Here is a 17763-nt window from a genome sequence, read left to right on the forward strand (position 1 = left end):
TAAGGTCTCCCCGGAGCCTTCTCTTCTCCAGGCTGAACAACCCCAGCTCTCTCAGCCTGTCCTCATAGGGGAGGTGCTCCAGCCCTCTGATCATGGCCATCCACTGGACCCATTCCAACAGGTCCATGTCCTTCCTGTGTTGAGGACTCCAAAGCTGGACACAGTATTCCAGGTGGGGTCTCACAAGTGCAGAGCAGAGGGGCAGAATCACCTCCCTGTGACCTGCTGGCCACGCTTCTCTTGATGCAGCCCAGGATGGGGTTGGCTTTCTGGGCTGCCAGTGCATGTTGCCGGCTCATGTTGAGCTTCTCATCCACGAGCACTCCCAAGTCCTTCTCAGGGCTGCTCTCCAGCCATTCTCTGCCCAACCTCTATTTGTGCCTGGGATTGTCACAGGGTCCCAGGTGCAGGACCCTGCACTTGGCTTGGTTGAGCTTCATGAGGTTTGCACAGGCCCACCTCTCCAGCCTGTCCAGGTCACTCTGGATGGCATCCCTTCCCTCCAGCGTGTCGACTGTGCCACCAAGCTTGGTGTCCTCAGCAAACTCGCTGAAGGTGCACTCTATCCCACTGTCCATGTCTCCAACAATGAGATTTCATCCCATGTTGGTTGTTCTCTGCGTGATGAGAGTCATGTTTGGGTTGGTGTGTGTTTTTTTTTTTCCCCTCTGCAGAGCCGTGTCAGATTGAAGTGCGGTTGCTGCTGGCCTACAATTCCAACAGGAGCAAAGCAGCTGCTAAAATTCCTAAGTCCAGCTGGAATGAGAGCTTGGAGGCTTTCCCACAGGCCGAAAACGGCATCGAGGGGACCATACCCTTCAGCAAACCCGTCAAAGTTTATATCATGCCCAAACCCGCCCGGCGGTGAGGGCGAAAAGAAATAGATCTCTGAGTTCGTTGGGTTACGTGGAAACAACCTTCCAAGATGCTGAACCAAACCAAAAAAAGTCAGCCATGGAAATAAAGCTGCTGAAGAACTTCTGCTCTCCTCTGTTAAGAAGCAGCCACACCAACATGGGAGTTAATTCAGCTAATTAAGAACAGTTTGAAGCAAATGTAGGTGTTTCGATATCGAATTGACACAATTGAGGCAGTTCTCAGCCACCGTTCCGGGAGCGTTTCATCGGGTCGTGTCTTCACTTTTTCACTTATCAAAGGTTTTCTCTTCGAGGCCTCTAGGTTTTCTGCTACGTATTTACGAAGGTGTTTACTGTGTAAATGCTTAGGCACATAAATCAATGTTATTTTTGCAGTAATCTGAAATGAAGATAAGGAATTCGGGGTTTTTGTCTGTTTTGTTTTTTTTTTTAATGTGTCAAACTTGTGCATTGGTACCTAAATTCTTAGTAAAAAAATGAAAATATTAAAATATTTGAAAGTGTTATTGTTCTTGTGCAGGAACTGCATCGCGATGTGAAATTATCAACTGCTGAAGGCTCCATCCTGAGCTGTTTTACACCCTGTAGAGCTGTACTGAAGGTGGTGCAGTTTTTGGGGGGGCACAGGTTGTTGATGTTGTGGTGCAGAGAAAGGAGGAACCTGTTGGGTTGAGCAGCTGAACTCCCCAATTAGCGGGATGTGGAGTTTAATTGAGTTACAGCAATAAAACGATGTGTTACTTGGTTTGTTTACATAAAAGGGAGTCAAACGAATTAATCTCTGAATTGCAATCCCAGGCTCTTGCACGTTTGTGTGACTTTAGGAAAAAATGGGGTTAAATGCCACGGGTTGCAAATTTAGTAACCTCATCCCAGGAAGTTCAACAGGACCTTTCATGGAATTGTCAGAGTTGGAAGGGACCTTCTAGAGATCACCCATTCCAACTCTCCTGCCAAAGCAGGGTTGCCCAGAGCACATCACTCAGGACGGCATCCAGGAGAGTCCTGAAGATCTCCAAAGAAGGGGACTCGACACCCTCCCTGGGCAGCCTGTTCCAGGGCTCTGTCACCCTCACCCCAAAGAGGTTCTTCCTCATATTTGAGTGGAACTTCCCATGTTCCAGCTTGTGCCCGTTGCCCTTGTCCTGTCACTGGGAACCACTGAAAAGAGTCTGGCTCCATCCTCCTTCAACCCACCCTTGAGACACTTGTCAGCATTAATGAGGTCTCCCCTCAGCCTTCTCTTCTCCAGGCTAAAGAGCCCCAGCTCTCTCAGCCTTTCCTCATCAGGGAGACACTCCAATCCCTCCATCATCTTTGTAGCCCTACGCTGGACTCTTTCCAGTAGTTCCCTGTCCCTCTTGAACTGGGGAGCCCAGAACTGGACACACTATTCCAGTTGTGGCCTCACCAGTGCAGAGCAGAGAGGGAGAATGACCTCCCTCAACCTACTGGCCACACTCTTCCCTGTGCAGCCCAGGATTCCATTGGCCTCTTGGCCACCAGGGCACATTGCTGGCCCATGGATAGTTTACTATCCCCCAGGACCCCCAGATCCTTCTCCTCAGCAGTGCTTCCCAGCAGGTCCACCCCTGGACTGTACTGGTTTCCAGGTGGTGATCCTGGCCTGACCCGATTTCACTGTGATGAGAAAAATCTGTGCACTTTCTCAATTCAGCAGCAGTTTTGGCAGCCAAAGCCTTCCTGAAGTAGCCATTGAGGAACCTCCTGTGACTTGTCACAATCCTCCAGTAGGATTTTCTAGGAAATGTGTGAAACTCGCTGCGAAATGTTACTTGTGTTCATAAATCATAAATCAATTGTTGAAGAAAAAAGGGTGTATCTTTTAGCAAGTAAACCAAGCAGTGAAGAAATCCTTTCCAGTTGTACAGAGATTAGTGTAAATAATAACCCTTTATGTGTTTTCCTACAATAAAATCAGAAAACTCTGGCTAATCTGTTCCCTCTTTTAGGAGTGACCCTTCACGCCTGCGTTGAGATGATAGTGCAGGTTTTTTGTGATTTTAATTATTTAGCACTGACATGTTGAGGTCCAAAGACTCACAACCATAAGACTATTCAAGCTGCTTCAGGTGTTCTTGAGTTAAGTCTCTCCTTTCTGAGCGCTGCTGCTCTTCCAAACTGGTTTTGGGGATTTTACCTTTGACAGCCTCCTGCAGGTGTAACAGCCGAGTTCCTACCCCCTCATTTCTCGTTGGTGTCCTCAGTGTGGACAGGCCTTGATGTATTGAATTGTAGAATGGTCAAGGTTGGAAAGGACCTTTGAGATCATTGAGTCCAACCATCAACCCAACACTGCCCAAACCACCACTAACCCATGTCCCTCAGCACGGCTGCCCAGCTTTTAAATACCTCCAGGGATGGTGGCTCCACCACTGCCCTGGGCAGCCTCTTCCAAGGCTTGACAACCCTTTCAGTGAAGAAATTTTTCCTAATATCCATCCTAAACCTCCCCTGGGGCAACTTGAGGGCATTTCCTCTTGTCACATCACCTGTTCCTTGGGAGAAGAGACAGACCACCCCTCGCTACAACCTCCAAATCTCTTCTTATGAAGCTGTGTCCAGGCAGATCCTTGATGAGTTGATCCTTGAACCCCTCCAGGGATGGGGCAGCCACAGCTTCTCTGGGCAACCTGTTCCAGTGTCTCACCACCCTCACAGCAAAGAATTTCTTCCTGAGATCTCATCTAAATCTCCCCTCTTCCAGTTTAAAACCGTTACCCCTTGTCCTGTTGCTACATGCCCTGGTAGAACATCCATTATAAATACGTTATGTTTTAACAGGTCTATCTCTTGCTGCCATTCTCTGCCCTTTCCCTTCTTACTGAACATGTATTTCCTTCTGTTTTGTTACTTTTTGGTTGTGTTTGTGTTGTTTTGGTTTTTTTAAACTGCTTACAGAATCACAGAATGATATGGGGTTGGAAGGGACCTCTGGAGATCATCTAGTCCAACCCCCTGCCAGAGCACGTCCACCCAGAGCAGGTTGCACAGGAACATGTCCAGGTGGGGTTTGAATGTCTCCAGAGAAGGAGACTCCACCACCTCTCTGGGCAGCCTCTTCCAGGGCTCTGCCACCCTCAAAGTGAAGAAGTTCTTCCTCCTTACCCTGCTCTCCAATCTATTTCAGCTTCATTTATCTTTAAAATGCATTTTCACACCATGTGCCACCACAGGAGAAATCTGAAAGGAACTGTGTATACAAGGTAAGTATTCTGAGAATATATTGCAGTTGTTTAAATCTAGATATTGACCTTTTTCCTCAAACTCCCAGGTTTGAGACATTTGGGTTCTTCTGCTCGTAAAAATATTGGGCTGTCTGTGGAGCTCCAGGACTTTGGGACATCTCAGAAGAACTGTACTCCTGCCCAAAGAGAATTTGCACCTTTCAGCTCTGGTGAAGAGGGAAAGAAGGACTTTAGATCACAATCACCCCAGCACAGGGAGGTTCTGTCCTCTCCGGTGTCGGCGTAGGAACACGGACAGAGCTGCAGCCACAGGGGAAGGACTTTAGATCACAAACACCCCGGTACGGGGAGGTTCTGTCCTCTCCGGTGTCGGTGTAGGAACACGGACAGAGCTGCAGCCACAGGGAGATTGAGCAATCCAGAAACAAGGGCAAATAATTTGCTAAAACCCAACAATGTTCAAACATCCCTCACCTCCAGATTTTTACCTCCTGGTTAGACATAAGGGAAGAGGGTCAAGAATCCAGCAGAGAAAAGAAAAGGCTGAACTCACACTAAAGGGATGTATTTTAGTGGTTTGAAAAATGTGTTGTCGTGTTTAGCCTTTTTTTTTTTTTCCCAGCCTTAATTATACACGGCATCTGCGTGGGGGGGGAGCCCAGCTCGGAGAGCTTATAATGGGAAATTCATAATCCCAAAGTCCAATGACATTCATTTGGCCAATTCTTAGAACTTTGCAAGTAAATAACGCAATTGTCAAGTCAAGAAAGCTCAAAACAAAGCCTAAAATGTATTTGGAACGACACTGAAGATTATGAGCCGTTAACTGGAGTCTGGTGTGGCTTTCGTGTATCTTAATTTTTAAAAGCACAGGAAAAAACTTAAGTGGGCAGGGACTGTCTCTGCAAAAAGTACAAAGCAAATTCTTGGGAAGACAAAAAAAAAATAAAAAATCAGGACCATATGACATCATTTTGGGAGACAGGTTTCCTCTGGATTCCTGCCTCATTTTTCCGAGTTCTCAAATCTTTTGATGGATGAAAATAGCCATTGTATCTCTATTTCACTCCCATCTTCCAGTTTATTCTTAGCAGCAGGCACCGGGTGAGAGGGGCCATCGTTTTGGTTTACAATTTGTTAACGAGATACGAGCGGGGCTTGGAAATAAAAGTTTGATGGCTCGGAGGGGCCAGGTTTTTGGACAAACGGTGCCTGATGGCCCCAGGAAACGCTGGCTGGAGCTTTTTTGGGGCCTGTTTCTCCCGGCTGCCAGCTCCAGGGTGCTGCTTCCCAAAGATAAGGGAGGGAGGGAGCGGGGGCCGGGCGGGCGGCGGAGCAGCCGGGTGGAATCTTCCTGGCAGCCGGCCCGACCGCGGCTCCGCTTTAATGCCAGCGGCGGGGTGGGAGTTCAGCGCCGCCAGGGAGCTGCTTTTCCTGGTGGGAGGCAAAAAAAGGGGTGTCTGGGAGAAATCCTGCCCCCCCTTAAAACTCACTCTTGTGATTCGGGAGACAAACGCGTCATTTTAAGAAAATTATTTACGGCGCGAAGCTGAAAGAAGAGACTTAATGAAGATACCGTTTCGAGCTCCGGGTGAATTTTCGGCTGAATCAGTCCCAGCTGTTTCCAGCAAAGCAATTTCAAGCAGCAAGAAGGAAACTGGGATTTCAGGGACTGGAGCAGCCCAAGTGGAACAGCAGCTTTTGTGGGAACCGGCAAAAGGCGACTCGGGAAGCCGTGACGAGGGCAGCGAGAGAGGATCCGGATGGAAAAGCCTTCCAGCTCGTTATCTCCTTGCTGACACCAAAATTTTAGACTGCTGGCAGTGAAACTTTGCAGTTTACTGTTAAAAAAGGGAAATCCTTTCTCTTTTTTTTTTTTTTTTTTCTCACACGCTGCAGCTCCCCGTTTGAGACTTGGAAGCTTCTGTATCCTCCGGGCTGCCAAATGAAAGGAACAATTAAGAGGCTGCAGCACAAAAGCCGGGGGAGGACGCACCTCTGGAAGTCACCTGGGAACACAAAACGGGCCGTGCTGCTCCTCCGGTGCCATCCGGGTGGAGAAAAACCAGAGAAACAGAGTATTTTCCCCAAATGCAGGACCTGGGCCGAGCAGTTTTGCTGAACGTGGCTTCGTCACTATATACCACATGAATGTGAAGTATTTAAAAACAAAAAAAAAAAAAAAGGGAAAAATCTGGAGGTGAAAGATAAGGTGTTTGCTCAACTTGTAACAGCATAACGCGCTGCAGCACTTTAAAAAGTGGAATTTTGCTCTCAGTAAAAGCCTTGTAGAGGCTTTTCCTACTGCATTAAGGCCCAAAAGCTCATGAAATAACACAAATATATGACTGTGATCATATATCAAACCACCTCTGCTATAACAACACTTCAACGGAAGAAATCTTCCCGCTCTGGTGAAAGATAAGGTGTTTGCTCAACTTGTAACAGCATAACGCGCTGCAGCACTTTAAAAAGTGGAATTTTGCTCTCAGTAAAAGCCTTGTAGAGGCTTTTCCTACTGCATTAAGGCCCAAAAGCTCATGAAATAACACAAATATATGACTGTGATCATATATCAAACCACCTCTGCTATAACAACACTTCAACGGAAGAAATCTTCCCGCTCTGCAGATTGATAGGAACTGGTTCTACTGGCATTCTCTTGAGATGACAAGAGTCTTCCTGGTCAGGGATTCATGCTCTGCTTCACACCATGGAAGTTCTCCAGAACAATGTCATCACAGAATCACAGAATGATATACAATTGGAAGGGACCTCTGGAGATCATCTAGGCCAACCCCCTGCCAGAGCAGGTCCACGTAGAGCAGGTTGCACAGGAACTTATCCATGTTATCTTTGAATGTCTCCAGAGAAGGAGACTCCACCACCTCTCTGGGCAGCCTCTTCCAGGGCTCTGCCACCCTCAAAGTAAAGATCCTGTCCCTGGGCACCACTGTAAAAAGACTGGCCCCATCCTCCTGACACCCACCCTTCAAGGATTTATAGGTGTTGATCAGATCCCCCCCTCAGCCTTCTCTTCTCCAGACTAAAAAGACCCAAGTCCCTCAGCCTTTCTTCATCAGAGAGATGCTCCAGGCCCCTCATCATCTTTGTAGCCTCTGCTGTCCCCTCTCCAGCAGTTCCCTGTCCTTCTGGACCTGGGGAACCCAGAACTGAACCCAGTGCTCCAGCTGAGGCTTCACCAGGGCAGAGTAGAGCGTTAGGATGACCTCCCTCGACCTGCTGGCCACGCTCTTCCTGATGCATTGGCCTTCTTGGCATTGACCTGCTGGCCACGCTCTTCCTGATGCATTGGCCTTCTTGGCCCACAAGGGCACATTGGTGGCTCATGGTCATCCTACGTGTCACAGCAGTGCTGAGGAGCATGACACCAGCTGCTGTGTCCAAAACCACAGATGCATCTGGAAAGGCAGTTCTTGCTGGTTCAGAGAAGATGTCACCTCAAAGAGAGCTACACTAAAGAGAAAATACCGCCGCAATTAGGAGATTGCAAGATAAAACTTCCAAGTATTCATTTTCCCTTCGCTTTTACACCACATTGTATTTTATCAGATGAAAGGTTTTAAACGATTACCGGAGGAAATAAACAGAAAAAGCAGGTAGGATTTTGTGGAGGGTTATTCTTGGGCAAGTCGGTGTGTTCTCATGGCAATCTAAGCCTCTCTGCTGCTGCTCGCAGCTCCGAGCGCCTCAGGGCTCTCAGCAGTGACATCTTTGGGCTTTCATTAATAGACACAGACTTAATATGCACAGACTAAGAATTAGTAAATCTGGTGGGGAAAAAAAAAATTAAAAACCTACAGTAGGTAAGTTGTAACTAGTAATATTAATAGAAACCCGTGAAGGACAGCAACTAAGAGAAAGTGGTTAAATTCTCAGTAAAATAATTTGCTCGTTGGCATCAATGTTTAAACCATCAGATAACGATGACCAGTAAGAGTTTTCACACCCCCGGCTCGTTAGCAGCAATTTAGGCTGATTTCCCAAAGATCAACATTTGATGTTGCAAGCTCTAATTTTATAATAAATCTTTCTGAAGATTTCAAGCACGTAAGGACTTTTGAATAGATATATATATTCCACAACTCAATCCTCACAATTCCCAATTAATACCAAAATTATTTAAGGCCCAGCTGTTACGTTTAATCCCTGTAGACTTTTTTTTTTCCTTTTTCCAGGTTCAATGACAAATTTAAAAGTGTGAAATGATGTGATCTTGAACCATCACAAACAGATCTGCATAGACAACATTCGGACTGAAGTCGCCAGCCGGAGGTAAAGTTTTACGTTCTGGGGTCGTTTTTAAATTTATTTTATTTTTAACTTATTTATACAGTGCTGCTAAAGTGCTGCTTTGCCACCACTTTATATTTACCACGCGATTGTGCTCATCAGGTATTTTACGGCTGCATTCCAATAGCCAATGATGTAATTTCCAGCCATTTCACAGAATCACAGAATCTTCTAGGTTGGAAGGGACCTTAAAGATCACGTTGTCCAGCCGTCAACCTAACTGACAAAAACAGACACCCACACAACAAACAAGAAGCATCACCATCACTAAACCATACCTCCCAGCACTACATCAACCCGTCTTTTGAACACCTCCAGGGATGGTGCCTCAACCACCTTTTATTTCCTAATAAAAGCATTCAAAACCTTGTATCTCCATTTAGCCAACAGGTGAAAAGTTAAGTATAAAGAATACGGACAGTCTTTAGAGAAAGATCAGGTCAATCTCAAGAACGCATGGAAATGGTTCTGTAATTAAAAAGATTTCATTAAACGAGCACTGTGTTTGTTTAAAGCCTGAACTAATAAACTGTCCTTGCATTTTAGATGATTGTCAGTGCTCAAACGCCTTGGCACACAAGTCCACACTCTGTTGGCTGTAATTTGACTCAGAGGAGAGGTGTGTCCGTGATTTGGCTGTGGCTGAGGAAGGCGGAACAAGCCGGAACGAGCCCCCAAGGCTTCAGCAGGTGGAATGGAAGACTCCCCCCACTTTGACACCCCCAGCAGCCAGGGCATTGTACTCTGCCACAGCCTTCTCCGTCTGCAAAACCACCACATCAATCCCCTTTTTCTTCAGATACTCCACAGTCGCCGGTGGAACCTCAGAAGAGAAAAGGAAATGAAAAGAGCAAGTATTAGATTTTTTTTTTTTCCTCCCCGCACTGTAAAGCTTGAAGAAAACAGGTCCTGATGACATTTGTCAATAGATGTACTTAATTAATTGATAGCAGCCAAACTGATAATGTGCTCAGATATTTCTAAGATTTATATAAATTTTTTTCACTTAAATAAAGCAACTTGTACATACACACCTCCCATTTCTCCTTAACCCGGATTAAAATGCAGCCCTTTCTTAAAAAATAAATAGAACTGGAGCTAAAGGTAATTAATCTAAATAAAGCATTACTCACCTCACCAAAAAGCTTAAGAATTGTTTCTCATGAAGTAAAGCTCAGCCCTTCTGACCTTTCTGTAGCTTGTTTATCTACTGAAATGACACCCTACCAACATTAGGAACAAAAATGCCTAATTATCCAAGTATTTCCAGCAGGCCAGAGAGCTAGTTCATCACCTATTCCAAAAGGGGGGACTAATGACACTGTAAAAAAATTCTCCTTGTTTAAATTTAATTGCAGAACTTAAACCTGTTTATTGCTTGACATTGACACTAACACAGAGGAGCTCAAATGATGGTTCTTTCAGGAAGAGAGGGACTCCTGGCAGGAGCTCAGTCCTGCTAATTCAGCATCCTGAATGTTTTTACTCCCTCTTATAGATTTATTATTCCCCACCATCCCCCCAAATGGAGGGAGAGGGAAAACAAACAGTTGTAGTTTATGTTCATCATGGAACAAAAACCTACCTGCAAAGCCTCGCTCATGCCACGACCGATCACCAGAGTTTCAACACCCTTCTTGACAACTTCTTCAAGGTCAGCTGGTTGCACTCCTGGAGAATGCTGGTGTGAGGGGAGGAAAAGAACAGGCTCTGAACTGACACCAACCACCTGGAAAGCTTCCTCTATGTGTTTTGAAACTGTCCGTAGATAGAATCATAGAAATGTCCAGGTTGGAAGGGACCTTTAAGATCATCTAGTCCAACCATCAACCTAACTCTGATAAAAACCACCACTAAACCATGGCACTGAGCACCAAATCAACCCGTTTTTTGAATACTCCAGGGATGGTGCCTCAACCACCTCCCTGGGCAGCCCATTCCAAGGCTCAATAACCCCTTCAGTGTACAATTTTTTCCTAGATTAGAGGGTAAATTAGCAGTACCAAAATGTAACACCACCCTCTTTTCTGTGCACACAGAGTAGATAACGTTGGCAACTAAAAAAGTTATTTTATATGCAGATGAAAAATAACAGTTAATCAGTTGAAGGCAATATTATCATTCTTTATTCAGTCAAAAAAAACAGCATTACACATTTCTAAAACATTTACGTCTAACAACTAGCATTTTATAAGTATTAAAAGTTGAAGTGATATAAATAAATTGCAATGTATTGCCATTTATTTTCAAACGAACACAATCTTTCTGTAATAAAGATTGTGGCAAGCCAAAGTTTACTCACTTTAATTACAAAAGAGCGTCTCAAATAATTAAAATGATTAAATTCTTTTCTTGTTTACTTTGCAAATCTCATTTACCAAAGAGGCAGGAAACATACCGGGTAGCAGTATTGCGGTTAAGAGTTTCAATTGCTGCACTATTCTTAATTTTGAGAAAAGAATATTTGAAATCAAACTCCTCCAAGAAAAAAAGAAGAGCTTTAACAGCATGTTGATTGAGTTTTTTAAAAAATACACCCAGTTACTACTAGTATGCTTTATACATGTGAATCCACAAATACACCTGTAATGTTACTATAAAACATTAATTTTCCTCCCAGATTCAATTTCTACATATTGGCCATACAGAGGGCCAAGACTAAGACACTGCACAACCCGTGGCTAGAATTCAGCCCCTCATTGGTGTGATGTCTTTTAAATCTTAAATACTATACCCCTCCTCTTTTTTTTTTTTCTTCTTTTTAATTTTTTTTTTTAATTTCTTTGGTAGGATTCTTAAGGTTTTTTTAGAGGACTGAAATGAGTTTTTCACTTGAAGTAGGCAACACCTTGATGGACTCCTGGAGAATGTTATTTTTATGGAGATGCCTACACATCTTTATCCCCCATACTTCCAGAAAATACTACATTCTTCCAATGAATTAAGGTCAAAGCTCCAATTTAACAATTCAGCTTTATGGTTCTCCCAGTTGTGTTCCCCTTAGTCCCTTTACATTTGATATCCACACCCAGGACACAGAATTCACTCAATATGCAGGGCTTTCTCAGAACAAATCTCTGCAAATACACATTTATGACAACAGATAATGCTTTTCCTTCAGGGGTTTTAAAGTAGACTCAAAACTTAAACAAAAAGAACCGGTATGGTTTACTGCAATTAGAATAATTAGATTGCTGGGGAAGGCGTGCTGTTATATAAGCACTCCTGAGATATTAAAACCACGGAACAAAAGGATTTTCTTCGGTTACACAAGACACACTGATTCAGGGGCTTCCACATGTTTTGTAGGAAACTAGTGTCATTAAAGGAAACGTAACATGATGGAATAACTGTATCATCGCTGATTTGAGAGCTGGAGGGAAAGAGGAAAGAGGAGGGAAAGAGGCAGCAGATTTTTTTTTGCCTGTTCCTTTCTCTGGTCTTCCTTTAGAACTCCTCTTTCTTTTTTCCCCATTAGCAGATGGCACTGAAACGCAGGCAGCCAGGGAGGCTGCTCCTCATCCCCAAGGGTTAAGGCCCTAAGAACTATTAGTGCTCAGTTACAGAACCTTGCAGAGCCAGTTATGCAATTTTCCCCAGGAAAGAATTACATACTGGAGAGCAGTCTGATAGCAAAGCAGCAAAGGAAGCCATTTATTTCCAACCAGAGTGTGGGGCATGACCAGCACTGCTTGTTTCCCAAACTTCAGCTCCACCTACCCCCAGGAAAAACACGCTCCAAGAAAGCAGGCAGACTGTAGTCTGCTGTAGTGAAACGTGCAGAAAATGCATCTGGGGAACTCTTTTTATAGTTCTTCTGGAGCTGGAGATGCAGTCTAGAAAAGCTTCCCATATTTGTTGCTTGCTGTTCAATTTTAACTCAAATCACCTAACTCTTCATTGCTGCAAGAGGAAGAGAACTGACCTAAAGCAGGAGCTTTACAAGTGACCTCTACAAAGCAAAACCTAAATAGGTATTTTTTACTTCCTGATTATATGCAAAGAATGTCAGAAAACCTAACTCTCCAAATAACCCAACTATTTTTTCCTTCCTCCAACTTTAATTTAATATAGTCTCATATTTTTTTTTCCTGTTTCAGTTGGAGGACTCCTTCAAAGATTTGTAGGGACTTAAAACTTTTACCCGTCACCTGAAGATATCCCTTTTTAGAAACTTTAAAAGGAAAGCACAGCCTCCTAAATGCTAGTAGGTGGTTACAATTTGAAACTCAAGTTTTCAAGTGATTGGAAACAATATCAAAGTGTGATTGAGCTGCGAACTAGTTGTTAACTTTTCTACTATATCTGTTCAGCTTCTCCGGTCATATGGGCATATAAACCAGGAAAACAATATTGTCAAGCAGACGAAGAGGGACTCTCACAACACAACCCACCCCTCTAAACAGCCAGTGAAAACTTAATTTTTTATACTCAGATCATAAATTAAATACGTTGAAAAAAGTTATACACACAGCTATCTTTCTCTCTGCAAGATAAGAGACTATAGATGAGAAACCAGCGCGTATGACACTGGATCTGCATGTTTTCCCTCTGAAATAAGTATAAGGGACCCTAAGGAAAAGGCTATAAACTAAACCACATGCATTGTTGTCTTCCAAGCACATAAGGTCAGTTACTGTCGATTTAACTTCCCCTAAATTTTCTTCCATCTCACTCAAGGCAACTTTTGTTGACACAGTCTGAAAGAAGGTTGTTACCAGCATCTAATGACAATTGCATTCTTTAATCAAATGCAGAACGGTGTTTGAGTGCACTAAGGTGTATGAGAGTGGTCTGGTCAGGTAGCTGTGAGGACTGATACACCCTGTCACCCGTAGGACCTTATGTGTCTCCAGTTGGTAAAAAATTCAGTAAAAAACTGAGTTTTTACCAGGAAAAGTCTAATGGTTCTGTCGTGGTTTTGGCTGGATTGGCCAGAGTGACAGATGGCCACTCCTTCCCCCCTCTTCAAAGAGAGGAGAGGAAGAGATAAAGAGATTTATGAGTCTAGAAAACAACTAAACTACATTAATGAAAATATTAATAAATAATGAAAAAATAAATAATATTAAAAAATTAAGAAAAAAAGGAAAAAAGTATACAGTATATACAGAACCATATCAAGCTCCCAGGATGATGATCATGTCACCAGCAGGCACTGGGAAAAGTCCCAGACTGGACTCTGCGACAGACTGGAGCTGGATTGTGGATCTGGAGTCAGGAACACAAGTATCGGGATCAAAGGCAGACGAACAGACAGGGTTCTCCTCAGACATTGGCCATTGAAGGAAGAGATTTGACCCTTTGATCCCTCAGCTTTTATAGCAAATGTGATGCAGATGGGATGGAATACCCTGTTGGTCAGTTTGGGGTCACCTGTCCTGTCCGCTCCTCCCTACAGCTGTGACTCCTCTACACTTTTCCACTTCCAACCCTCCAACGGGGCAAATAACAAAGTTACCTGACCTTGGTTTTTATAGCAATAAGTACAAGCACAAGTCATAGAATCGTCTAGGTTAGAAGGGACCTTTCAGATCAGCTAGTCCAACCATCAACCTAACTCTGACCAAAAAAAAAACCCCAAACAAACAAAACCCAAAAGAAAACCATACAAAAGAACCCCCCACATTATTAAACCCTGTCTCTAAGCACTGTGTGAACCCATCTTTTGAAAACCTCCAGGGATGGTGCCTCAATCACTTCCCTGGGCAGCCCATTCCAAGGCTTAATAACCCTTGCAGTGTAAATATTTTTCCCAATATCCAATCTGAACCTCCCCTGGTGCAACTTGAGGCCATCTCCTCTTGTCCCATCACCTGGGACTGGGAAGAAGAGACCAGCTCCTGCCTCTCTACATTCTCCTTTCAGGTAGTTGTAGAAAGTGAGAAGGTCTCCCCTCAGCCTCCTTTTCTTTAGGCTAAACAATCCCTCAGTCTTTCCTCATAAGGTTTATTCTCCAGACCCCTCACCGGCTTCGTTGCCCTTCTCTGGACCCGCTCCAACCCCTCAATGTCTTTTTTGTACGGTGTTTTGTGTGGTATGCAGAGCCTCTCTTCATACCATTCCTTGGTATAATCGGGTCTTACCACCGTTAGAGGGAACAGGTTCTGAACAATATGTTTGTAATTTAAGAGTTTAGTTAGTTAGAAGAGGCCCAGCTAAAAAGTAAAATTACCGAACGGAAAAATCAGTTCTTTTTCACCTCAAACCCAGGACAGGTTTGCTGAAACCAAAAAGCAGCTCACCGAATTTCTCACTGGAACTTTAACAACTGTTTTTGGGACTGCTCCCAGAGTCCCATTCGAAATACAAGGTGAATAGTAAAAGGTGAACTTACATTAGTCCCAGTTTCTCTCCAATCCCAGGTTCGGCTTCCTCCCGGCCACACTTTGCAATCCTTATACGTTGTCGAGCAACCTTTCACCTTCATCTGACCCCAAGAAAGGGAAGCAATTTCAGGAGAAGCCATCACAAAGTCGAAGCAAAGTCTGGGGAAAAAGATATTTAATACATAACATCAGGCCGACACGTGCACTGCGTTAATAAAAGCAGAAATTTCTCTCCTTGCCCCAAGGAACTAGGAAGGAAACACCATTACAGACTTTTGTGACAACAGAATTGAAGTGAGGATGAGCAGATTTGTTGAATTACCAGCCCTCTTGGGGATTTGGTGCAGGATTTTGTGCAAATCATTTCACACGCTAAATCTGTACAAGTAGTGGGTGCTCAACTTTTAAAACTATCAACGTGGATCAGGTCCCAGAATATCCTCTCACATCTGGGTTTTTAATCTTCTCCCTAAAATGTACAATGAAGATGATAATAATTTCCTAAAATATCAGAGATATGCTGGGTTTTTTTGGCTGCTTTATTATTTTAAAATGGTAAATGAGGTTTAAAAAAAAAAAAAATCCCAAACAAGCCAACCCAATAGAAAAGCCACGGACAAAACAATGGAAACAATATTGCCATATTACTCTAAGAATTAAGACTTTCAAAGACCTAAAGGGGTCAAGCCTTCTTTCCCTACTCACTCCTTCCAGAGGCCAGGTGTCCCTCTGTAACATCTCAGGACAGCTAAACACCCAAATAATGTCTTTTCTAAAGTTTAACCTCAATCTTCATTGTTTCAACTTAAAATCATTATTTCTAATCCTTTCTACTGCAGACAAGAACAGCTTAATCTTAGTCTTTTCCACCACCTTCTGTTTTCTTCAGGACTTGACTCAATACTTTTTCCTTTCTTTTAGATTAAATAAACTTCCCTTCAGTCACGTTTGCTAAATCTCTGCTTATTTTCCCCCTTTTCCCTGGCAGCCAACGATCTGTATGCGTTTTTCTTTGATGGCTGTTGCCTAAAACTAGACAGAGAGCTCCAGCTGAGGCCTTATCAGTCATTTTTTTGGTATTAACCCCACTAATTTTTAAATCTGCTGTCACAATCACAGCCGGGCATCAGTAGGGCAGGGACTCTGACTCCGAAATGCTACCAGGAAAGCTTATGCTGTCTGCACAGTCCTTCATGTTATTGCAGTCTGATTGCTGGTGGGATTCTGACAGCAGATGACAAGAGAGGTGATACCCTGCAAACACGTTGGACCAGCAAAGCACTCAACCGATGCCTCTCAGGAGCAGAGTCACTTTTCTGCCCTTCCAATTCCGACAGAAAACTGTCTGAAATCCACAATATGAAGAAAACTGGTTGTTTCTGCGGTAAAAAGAGCTCAGCTCCTGGCTGATCCAGAAAATCTCAGTGGCAGATCCTTCCAGATATGAAGGTTCTCATTCTTTACTTTTTAATTGTTCAAATTCACCAGGAAAAAAAAAATAAAATCAATCCTAGGAACCCTGGCATGAATTAAAGCAAGCATGCTCACAAAAGAGAAATTGAATTTGAATTTAGTGACACAAGTGCCCAGGCAAACAGCTACGGGGGAGTGAAACTTGCTTGGATTTGTGTATCCTAGATTCTCTCCTTACACATTCACAACACGATGGATTCAAACAAATGTCTGTAAGACTATTTTTCCAAAAATCTGCAGGAGAAATACCCAGCAGTAGTCCCATCAACCAAACAGTAAAGGCTGAACAAACCACCCAGAACCTGGCTCTGAAGAATGCAAAGAATTTTTGCCTGTGCCAGTTTTGAGAGGAAACAGCAGAATTAGACCTGGAGGTTAGACAGAGGTGAAGGAACAATAAAATGATTAGGAATATTGGATTTCCCAATCCAACCAGCTTTACAAGGCTGGAACTGTGCGATTAGGCCCCCACAAATAAAGTAAATAGCAGCAACAAAGAAACAAAACTTAAAAGCCATAAATAAAAACTTGTAATCTGAAACTATTTCCCATAATATTGCCAGAGAATATCAGTAAGGTCAGGTTATTGGAATTAATGAGATCATCTTAAATTGGAGTAAGAATGAACTTTTCAACAGGAACTTTGGATGTTCTTGGTGCAGGGTATGGTCCAATCAGCAAGGAGTAGGAAAATATTTCCCCAACAAATGAATTGTATTTTTAATTATTCCCTATGACACCAAAATATACATCACCCCTTAAGAGCAAAAGAGATCATGAACTGTACAACTCAAAAGTATATCCTAAAATAGCAATTTCTGTACATTGCAGTAGTCCAAACATAAAGAGATGAGGTGGAGAAATGACTCGGAAATCTATGAGCAAAGTTATGAAGGTTTAAAAACATAGGAAAGAAAGGAAGCAGAAGAGCTTAAAAGGAGGCAAAATACAAGTTTACACAAGGAGACTATACTGAAAGAAAGAAATGAAGCAGTGGATAAGGATGGCAGAAGAAGAAAAAATAGCTGAGAATGAAATGGAAGAAACTTGAGACTGAAGTGCTCTCTGTCGAGCAGGTGGATTTTAAAACTGCCAGTGCTACTGTTTTCTGTTTCAGAGAGGCACCCACCAGCAACAAACATAAAAAAAAAGGCGAAGGGAGAGCAGTGCACCAGGGAATATTTTATTGAGAGACTGTAGAAGCAAAGAACGTTTCATAAAATCCAAGGCTCAACCTGAGATCAAAGAGGAAAAAGGTGAAAGAGTAAATTGGCGACTGTCAACTTGGAGGCAGAACAACTTCTGTAAGGTATCAAAAGACGAGGTAATTCTCCACGAAGGCGGGTGAGACGACACAACTTCGGAAGTGAACTTTCAGCAGCCAGAAAAGCAGGTCAGGGTTTAAAAGCTGCCAGCAGGATGGCAAGTAGAAAGGTTAAAATGAACCGGGCAGGGAGGGGACAGGTGTCAAGTTTTAAGAGCTAGGAAAACATTTTTTGGGGGAAGCTGGTTATCTGATTTTATTAGGGAGCTGAGGAAGGGAAGTTATTGGGGGAGGTC

General features: G+C 43.4%; 2 protein-coding genes across 2 annotated transcripts in view; one reads left to right on the plus strand and one right to left on the minus strand.

Moving 5' to 3' along the window:
• The window catches only part of LOC106890953 (integrator complex subunit 4-like), a 14040-nt gene extending 12671 nt beyond the window's left edge, over window positions 1–1369 (plus strand). The window contains exons 4-5 of the mRNA XM_014947097.1: window positions 675–1060; window positions 1091–1369. Coding sequence (XP_014802583.1) covers window positions 675–868 — 194 coding nt within the window. The 3' untranslated portion in view covers window positions 869–1060; window positions 1091–1369. The remainder of the gene's footprint in view (window positions 1–674; window positions 1061–1090) is intronic.
• A 7027-nt stretch (window positions 1370–8396) lies between these two features.
• On the minus strand, window positions 8397–17716 carry AAMDC (adipogenesis associated, Mth938 domain containing). Its single transcript, XM_014947105.1, has 3 exons — window positions 14739–17716; window positions 9987–10082; window positions 8397–9224 (listed from the first exon to the last, which is right to left on the minus strand). Exons 1-3 carry the CDS (start codon window positions 14868–14870, stop codon window positions 9084–9086), a joined length of 369 nt encoding a protein of 122 aa, XP_014802591.1. The 5' UTR covers window positions 14871–17716; the 3' UTR covers window positions 8397–9083.
• Window positions 17717–17763: the final 47 nt, after the last annotated feature.

This window comes from Calidris pugnax, unplaced genomic scaffold, assembly GCF_001431845.1.
Source record: "Calidris pugnax isolate Ruff unplaced genomic scaffold, ASM143184v1 scaffold121, whole genome shotgun sequence".
Taxonomy (NCBI): domain Eukaryota; kingdom Metazoa; phylum Chordata; class Aves; order Charadriiformes; family Scolopacidae; genus Calidris; species Calidris pugnax.